The sequence below is a fragment of the Cyphomyrmex costatus genome, unplaced genomic scaffold (assembly GCF_001594065.2).
Source record: "Cyphomyrmex costatus isolate MS0001 unplaced genomic scaffold, Ccosl1.0 scaffold301, whole genome shotgun sequence".
NCBI lineage: Eukaryota > Metazoa > Arthropoda > Insecta > Hymenoptera > Formicidae > Cyphomyrmex > Cyphomyrmex costatus.
The window spans coordinates 7,886-17,022 of NW_017277137.1; the positions used below are offsets into that span (position 1 = coordinate 7,886).

At 31.6% G+C, this 9,137-nt stretch overlaps 2 protein-coding genes across 2 annotated transcripts; one reads left to right on the forward strand and one right to left on the reverse strand.

Moving 5' to 3' along the window:
• Nucleotides 1-5,208: 5,208 nt before the first annotated feature.
• Nucleotides 5,209-6,719, forward strand: LOC108775583 (pancreatic triacylglycerol lipase). The gene is made up of 5 exons (XM_018541999.1): nt 5,209-5,438; nt 5,561-5,709; nt 5,788-5,964; nt 6,033-6,308; nt 6,377-6,719. Exons 1-5 carry the CDS (start codon nt 5,209-5,211, stop codon nt 6,613-6,615), a joined length of 1,071 nt encoding a protein of 356 aa, XP_018397501.1. The 3' UTR covers nt 6,616-6,719.
• Nucleotides 6,720-6,792: 73 nt separating this feature from the next.
• Nucleotides 6,793-8,417, reverse strand: alc (5'-AMP-activated protein kinase subunit beta-1). Its single transcript, XM_018542000.1, has 5 exons — nt 8,206-8,417; nt 7,864-8,073; nt 7,506-7,781; nt 7,164-7,394; nt 6,793-7,087 (listed from the first exon to the last, which is right to left on the reverse strand). The coding sequence occupies exons 2-5, from the start codon at nt 8,056-8,058 to the stop codon at nt 6,941-6,943; spliced, it is 849 nt and encodes a 282-aa protein (XP_018397502.1). The 5' UTR covers nt 8,059-8,073; nt 8,206-8,417; the 3' UTR covers nt 6,793-6,940.
• Between the last annotated feature and the right edge of the window lie 720 nt (nt 8,418-9,137).

Sequence of the window (9,137 nt, forward strand, 5' to 3'; positions counted from 1 at the left end):
TGTTGTGAAAAAAGATACGTACGAGTGTTATGTGTTACAACATATTTTAACATTCGTGCATTATTAGATTTACCATAGATCTTATATTTATCAATATTTAATACTAAAGACCGTTATAATGTAAGAACATAACTAATATGAATATGAAGCCTATAACAGTCTAACTTGAATATTTAATTGCTTATATATATGTATAAAGTACCGTGATACTATCACGAATTAAAACAAATTAATAAATAAATTGAAAAATGTAAATAAAGGGCATAAGAGTCAAAAAATTAAAATAATTTTAAATGTCAAATTTTTAAAATATATAACATAGAATTTTAATAGATGTATGTTTAAATAAAATAGATGTTAACAATGTTGACATTATATGAAAATTTAAATCGATGTATGTTTAAACAAATAGATGTTGTTAACAATATTGACATTATATTACATTACATGTTTCGGCTTCTACATCGAGCCATCTTCAGATTTTTCTTATAAAATTGGATATGCAACGGACATACAAGATAGTAGTTCTCTGATGAATTATAATTTGAAAATCGATCGTTCTCAAGCAGTTGGCAAACTGAATGTAACAATTCCTCTTAAAACAATTCAACTGTGAAATGCAAGAAAAACATTGAGAACAACCTTAGATACAAGAATATATACAAAAAATGTGTCAAGTTATAACTCACCGAGAAAAATCCGTATATGTACAAATCAATAATAAAGTGTGTCAGAACGAAATTAAAAAATTATTTCTTCCGTATGGAAGAGTCAAGTAAGATGCGTGTGTACATTATAAAAGATAAACGTGGACTGAACAAAGGTAATTGTATGTCCATTTTGTATCCAATTTCATAAGAAGAAAAATCTGAAGATGGCTCGATGTAGAAGCCGAAACATGTAATGTAATATAATGTCAATATTGTTAACAACATCTATTTGTTTAAACATACATTTAAATTTTCATATAATGTCAACATTGTTAACAACATCTATTTTGTTTAAATATATATCTATTAAAATTCTATGTTATATATCTTAAAAATTTGACATTTAAAATTATTTTAATTTTTTGACTCTTATGCCCTTTATTTACAATACATTTTTCAATTTATTTATTAAAAAGAGTCCTTATACATATATTTTTACAAATTAATAATTAATTAATTAATATATAATACGTAGTCCAAACTGCGCGCCAAACAATCGTCGGTCTTAAATATTGTTTACACGCCTGAAAGAAAACGTTTATTGCTTCACATATATACCAGTTATTGCGAGGAATATTACTAAGGCTTCGGTAGTCTAATTGGCTAGGACACTTGCGCGTAAAGCAAAGTATCCGGGTTCGATTCCCGATCGAGATACTATTTTTCGCAATAAGAATTATTTCCAGATTTAGTATTTTCAGATTATTAGAGTTGTGTTTCAAGACGCATATATTATAGACTTCGTATTCGTATTAGTTATATTTATCGATTTTGTTTTATTATAACAAGATATGAAAGCAATGATGCTTCAATATTCTTAAAACAAAATATGCAGTATAACGGAGCAATAAATCTGAGTACAGAGATTCGTTATTTTTAGATGTAAGTTGCGAACGTGTGTTTTGTACGAGTCCTAAAATGATGTTACCGAAGAGTTAAGGAAACAAGTTATGACTTATGATAATACATTATTATAATACATATATTCGTACTATGTAATGTTTTTATTTTTTTATTCTTTCGTGTTTTTTCCCAGATAGTGAAACATAAGGAAGCATAGAAGTGGCATGCTTTGTCAATTTATTTGTCACTTCTATATCGCATTTAGTGCAACATGTATAACATACAGAAGATCTCTCGTATGTTTAAAAATCAAGATTTTAGTAATACAATTTTCTCATATGTGTATGGGTGCCTTTCACTTAGTAATACAAGTCGACACAAATATCGTTCTATTTTTCTTTGCATTCCATGAGTAACAAAGACAGAACCATACTTGTGTCGATTTGTGACACATGTGTTACTTCAATAAAAGACACCCTATTAACTCAGTGTGTTATTTCATGCGTTGGTCAATAAACTTTTTAAGCACGTTAATTAACTGCAGGACAGAAAGAGCTGAGAACATTTCTAAATATGTTCTTTAAAATTTTATAAATTGTATTATCAAAATTTTTGATAATCACAAATTATTTGAATCATTAATTATGATTCTATTGAAATTCCATTCCCATTTTTGTTCTTATTTTATATAGTTTATTTCAAATATATCATATTTTTGTTGATGTTATGTACAATACTTATTTCATTTTTTAATAAAGTTTTTTTATTGTTAAATTGAGGCATTTGATTTAAGAGAGAGAGGATATCTAGTCCATAAAGTGATATACATATTTTAGAACTTCTACAAAGTTATTTGATTAAACCTTTGGTTTAGTATCTCCTTGATGACCATATTACTGTGATATTTCACATGTGCAACTGATTTTATTAAAGTTCTAAAATAAGACTGAAAGAAATTAATATACAAACCAATGCAAATTTGAAAAGAATCTAGTACATCTAAACATAATGAAGATACATTATAAAGCAATGAAAATATATTGAGAGAGAGAGAATTCTAGTAGTATTTATTTATCATAAGAATTATTTTTCAATTTAATTGTCACGAACCATCGCGTGTTGCAAAGATTTGTATATATTTTAATGATGATTTATTATAATATAACGATCGCGCTCAGATTTGCACTTATAACTCACAATCTTCTCTTTGTTTTTTAATTAAACAGTTCCGTGAGTGTATGAATATCAGGCAGTAATAATTAACTTAGGAAAATTCCTAAAATTTTTGCATACGTGAGGCGCGGATGGACCGAGCCATCCGACTGACGCTTCAATATTAACTCACAACGACTTTCAATGTTTGTAAGTGTTATTAGTTCTTGTTTAATTTTAATAAACAATAAAGATGAAATAATTTCGAACACGTGAATAGGTCGTGGTCGATAAAAGAAATTCATGCTCGATTCAGACTCGAAATATTTATTTAACATATGTAAATAAATGATTGTAGTTTTTATATAACATGTGTACTTGAACGGATTACGAATAAGATTTGACTTATAATTGTTACAAATAACATTTTTGTTACATTTTATGTTATGTTTTTAAAATGTTTCATGCCACCTGTACCAGCGATAATACATACTAGGCTTTCCGTTCGAGCTACATGTATCATCGGTAGTATACGTTGATATATTAATTTAATGTGCTCAAAATATTTACTTTATATTATATTAATAATTTTTTAAGATAAATACGAATAAAAATATCGTGGATCACTGAGGGCGTGGCAAAATGATTCAGTCCATGTAAAATTGGCGTGGCACAGAACGTGTTAAAATTTTAACACATTGAACGTCAACCAATGTTTATAGGTGTACCGCAGGAGCTGAAGCTCGAAATTATCCAATGTTTGAAAATTATTATTTTTTATGCAATTTGAGAACCTTATATAGAGATAATTATTTTAGTATATTACACTGGAAATCACGGAAATTTGTGGCACACGGTGTATGTCGTCGACTACCGTGAGAGAGTAGTCAATGTTACACGGTATGTGTCGCCGGTGCTCAACATGTTAATTATGATAAAATTGCCAGTGGCAATATTTAATTTTTTCTACTGAATCATTTTCTGTATCGCGAATGAAAAATACATACAGTGTCATAAGATGAACGCAGTAAATTTAAACATAAAATTATATAAAGTTTTTCAAGATTTTTGTTAGAAGTTACGAATGATGAAAAATTGACAAATCCTTTATAGCAATATAATATTAGAATTTTTTACTATACAACTGATTATTAACAGCATTAGTTTAATGACAATTATTGTCATTAAAATTATCAAATCTAACACAAAAGTTTTACACCTGAGAAACAACATGAAAAATAATTATAACATTTAATTTATCGTTCTTTTACCATTTTTTTATGTCTCAAGACGAATAAAATTGTGTATTAAATAATTAATTATTATATAAAAGTGAAATAATAAATCAAAGAAGTATTATATAAAACGAAGAAAATTAAAATCGACCAAATAGGAGTCAGCGTGGTAAATCGTGCGCAAATTAATAGAATAAATATTAATTAACGATTGAAATTTCACATAATCACAGTCGAAAATATTAAAAATCGATTTAATTATGTGAAATTTCAATCGTTTATGTAATTACGTATTATATAACTTAATAAATATTTATTCTATTAATTTGCGCACGACTTACGCGCTGACTCCTATTTTAATTTTCTTCGTTTTATTATATAAGAAGTCCGTTATTAATTATTGTATTATATAAAAGTATTATATGTATAAATAAAAAAAAAAATTAAATGATTCATTTTTTCAATTTAAATTTCTATTAAATAGTAGATTTTAATTTTTTCTGTTAAAATCATATATAAAATATTTTTATCGTAGTAGTTATTTGTGCAATAAAAAATTCAATATTAACTGTGAATGCAATGTCGATCGATGCGCGATAACTCGAGCTGAGCATGTGGACTTTTTGCAATATACTGGCTGTTTGCGATCGGTTATCATTAAAAAATAATTGTGATTTCGAGATTTTTCTGTTAGAATTTTTTATTCTACCTTTATGTTAAAATACTCTTTCAGAAACTATTATGATTGTGAGACACCCTGTACATACCTTTTTTTATTTGTTTATATCTTCTACAGTTTGTTTTAAATAATGCGAATTGTATCGAACAAGCGATCATCTATTGATACGCATTATTTAAAACATACGTATCAGAAAAGTAATGCAATTCGTAATACTGAGTTACAACGTTTGTAAAATTATCGGTTAACTAGCACCCGTTTCGACGCTGATTTCAACGTCGCCCGCGATATGCACGCACGAGATTGCACATTATTTGGTTCAGTACAAACCTGTGTACCCTTTTGAATGTAATTATAATCCCCCGCTTGACAGTACTTCCGCGCTTGCGATACAACGTACGAGATAAAACAAGAAAAACTAGGCCAAACAAAAGGGTACCAGCGTCTTATCGTAATGCCGCCAGGATTTAAAAAGGAGTCTCCGTTTTGCGGTATCAGTGATTTAGTTGCTGCGACCATTGTTCGTAGTTTTAATGCAAAGTCTGCACGAATCAATTCCTTGCTTATAACGATATTAAGTATGAGTAAGATGTTACTGAATGTAGTGTCGAAACAAATCTTTATTCTTGTTATATTGCGGTATTCTGTTTGTTCGCAACAATGGGACAGCGGTTTGCGTCAAAGATACGATGGCTACGGAGAGGATTGGATTTTTATGCCTGACGGCAATGGACAGCCTCAAGTAGCAGTGTTAAAGGTCCAAGACAACGAAAGGAGAGGCATATTAGATTCAGAAATAGCTTACATAATTTACACTCGGTATCCAATTACAAGTTCTAATATGTGTATATTAATTATAGCAAAATACTACCGCGTCTAATATTCTTTCGTTATTCATTTAATCATTCATTTAATTATACAGTTTCCGTAATATTTTTAAGATCTAATCCGGAAAAAGGCACACGAGTGACTCTAAATAATACCTCGAATCTTGCTGGCTCCGACTTCAAATCCTCACGAAAAACGAAATTCATAACGCATGGATGGAAATCGAGCGCTTTGAGTTCCGCGCTTCTCAACATGAAAGAAGGTCGCTTGTTTTTCTATTTGTTCGCGAGTTAGATCTTAATTCATTAGCGAAACGAATAATTTGCACTCTTTCGAGCAGCTTTTCTCACTCACGGCGATTACAACGTCATTCTTGTGGATTGGGAACCGTTGGCTGCGAGCACATTTTACTTGGGACCGATGTATAACACCGTAAACGTCGGGACTAATGCCGCTAACTTTATAGACTTTTTAGTGAGAGAAACTGGACTGAAAACGGAAGATGTTCATTTTATCGGTACATTGTCTTGTATAATACAATATTATTACTTGTAATCGCAATTTCATGGACTGTTGATTAATAAGGTCATTCCCTTGGTGCACACGTGGCTGGGAACGCGGGCGGTGCGACGACTTCTGGGAAATTGAGCAGAGTAACAGGTTTGGATCCAGCGTTGCCGGGATTCCACATACTCGCCTCTGAGAAAACTCGCTTGGATCCTACAGATGCAGTATTCGTCGACGTCATACACTCCTGCGGTGGTGTGTTAGGCTATCTTCAACCGCTTGGAAAAGCAGACTTTTATCCAAATGCTGGTACAGCGATTCAACCTGGATGCTGCTGCGTCCCTGAGATAATGGGTAAAGTAATACCATCATTAGCACAGATCTTTGTAACAGAAACATTCTATTTCTTTCATTTATTTTAGAGGCTTGCAGTCATGGGCGGTCATATGCATACTTCACGGAAAGTATAAATTCGAAAACAGGACTAGCGGCTAAGAAATGCGACAACTGGAATTCATACATAAGCGGCAAATGTACCAATTCGCAAGTAGTGTTCATGGGAGAGCATGTTGAACAGACTGTCGAGGGTCTATTTTTTCTTAAAACGAGATCGAATCCGCCTTACGCGCATGTATCAGAAGTAACCGACAATAATGTTTAAATGAAAATTATGTACAAGCAATCATATCTTTTCAAGATACGTATTTCGAAATAATTCCTGTTACCTTGGATTTCACTTGTGGATAATAGCGAAAATAACAAATATAAAATATCTAGCTTTAATAAATAGTAATTACATTATTATACATATGACTGAGATATAATAAACATAGCGATGAACCAACCATTTCTGGATATTATAATCTTCTTCTACTTTGTCTCAAAAAAGCTTGTAAAAATCTTACGCATCAATATCGCGTCTGGGCTTCTGTGTTATTTATAATTTAAAAAATGTACAGCACCAACAAACACGGGAATGATTAAATTTAGATCGGTTTGTAAAGCAAAGTTGTAACATATTTTTTGCGATAACGATGTGTGGCTGATAGGACCATCACGCTGTCTTTAATGCTCAAAGCATAAAGATGGTTCAGCATAACATGATTTGGTTCAGGTAGAAGAGTAGGCTCACACTGAAAAAAATATAATACGTGAGATGAAGTTTCATTGAATTTTTATCGAAATATATATATTGATTATTTAACTTACGGATAACGGCGTGTCCTTGTTAAGGATAACTTGTAGCAGATGTGGCGGTAAGATAGGTGGCCCAGTTATTTTCTCCCAAGGTTTGTGTGGTGGTATTTCTTGTCCATATTCCATTTGAGTGCTATTCGTAACACCTTCACTGTCTTTTGCAAGAGCTTGAAATACTTCAAAATCAGATTTCCTTACAGAGACTAAATTGTTCTTCGAACCCATGCCATTGTCTACAATTTTCTATAATATTAAAACAACAATATCTGAATTTAATATGTAACAATAATATATGAAGTACAGATGTGTTATAAATAATATACATAAAACTGTTAAATAAAATATAATACTTACCAGTCCAGGATCGTGTCTCCATTCTCCATCAACAAAAAATTTATACTGATGTTCTCCTTCTGGTAGATCAATTATCGTGACAAAATCTCCATGGCTCTTTACCATTGGTAACGTTTTCCATCCAGTAAATGTCCCGCTAATATATACCTGCTTTCCACCTCCTTCCCATTTGAAAACAGTTGGTAACACCTTACTGTCTGCAACTTTTGTACCCTCAGACACCGTGTTAGATCTCGGACGCTGTGATCCAAAGTCTTCTCCATCCTGTTGGCCGCTCTATTTATATCCAAATAGAATTACACTAGAATATTTTTATATGCATGTAAATGTTATATTTCTCGATATATCTCAATATTACTTTTGAAAAGTACGATTCTTCTTCTTCATGGGAGGACTGAAATACAAGCTTCTGGCTGGGTTTTTTGTCAAAGACGAACGCCTGGCCTTCCTTTCCTGGGGAGGGTGGAGGATGATCTTTGCTGTGTCGATGCTCTCTGCTCACTGTAGCGCCGTGATGATGACCGACAGGTTGATTGCTTCCCGCATTACCCATTATTGCGTTTAAGTCCTTGATAAATGTAAAAAGGATATGATATTTTACTTTCTTCTGCACAAATAATTTTAAAACAAGTAAATTAATTATTACGCAGTAAGCATGAATATTTCGTAGGTTAACAAAAAACTGATGTAAAATTCATACTTTGCAACAATGTCACCTGGTGCTCCGATATACATCAACGACGAATCGAGAATGTAAACATTCGTTGGTGACGTTAAAGCTAGGTCGGTCCTTCGATCTCGAAAAGATTCCAATGTGATTCTATTCTTACAAATGTTTAGATCGTTTGCGAGAAATGAGGATTACAACTTTTTTATTGTAGATGTATACAACACACTTATCATGTCACAAGACTTTTTATCACTAAAATAGTTACATGTAGGAATAAGATACTGCAGAAATTCGCATTACCGACAGCATCAGATATTGATATCGTAAGTCGATAAAATAGGTAATTTCAGCCACTCTTATCATGTAATCTCTCGATAGTCGGTTAGTAATGATGGAGATCAATTTACAATTGATCGCGAAATGGAACGAAATCTGATAAGTTTGGAAAAGTACACACATTTGTTCGAAATTTATTCGCATAATATTTTATATAATATAAAATCTTCCATATATTGACAATAAAACTGTTTTTATAGTTACTTTTTTCACATTTATATCAAAATCCAAATAATTCTGATTTGTGACATCATAATTCAATTGAATGCACGTTCCTTTTTATTCTAACAAATGAACCTACAGTCAAGTTCGAGACCGTGCTTTACTGAATTTTTTAACTTACATTAAAAATCTACGTTAATATAATACAATAACGTTATCACCAAAATGAGCAATTAAGTAGTGATGGCATTATCTGAGTATAAAATACTTACATAATTTTAAATTTGAGTCACTTGTGTGAAAATAGAAAGCAACTATATTGAAAGCAAGAAGCATCAAATCGTTAATTATAATATTTTGATTTCGCGCGCATGCGTAGTCGCCATGACAGTTTCGCGCCGCGGCGATCGTGCGGTCGCATTTCGTCGCGCTCTTTGCGATTTTCTCGTTTTTCGTATTGCCGA

Coding starts and splice junctions, on each gene's coding strand:
- LOC108775583 (XM_018541999.1), top strand. CDS start 5,209: ATGTTACTGAATGTAGTGTCGAAACAAATCTTTATTCTTGTTATATTG. Junction 5,439..5,560: donor GCTTACATAATTTACACTCG/GTATCCAATTAC, acceptor AATATTTTTAAG/ATCTAATCCGGAAAAAGGCA. Junction 5,965..6,032: donor GGAAGATGTTCATTTTATCG/GTACATTGTCTT, acceptor TTGATTAATAAG/GTCATTCCCTTGGTGCACAC.
- alc (XM_018542000.1), bottom strand. CDS start 8,058: ATGGGTAATGCGGGAAGCAATCAACCTGTCGGTCATCATCACGGCGCT. Junction 7,782..7,863: donor AAGAATCGTACTTTTCAAAA/GTAATATTGAGA, acceptor GGATATAAATAG/AGCGGCCAACAGGATGGAGA. Junction 7,088..7,163: donor ACAAGGACACGCCGTTATCC/GTAAGTTAAATA, acceptor TATTTTTTTCAG/TGTGAGCCTACTCTTCTACC.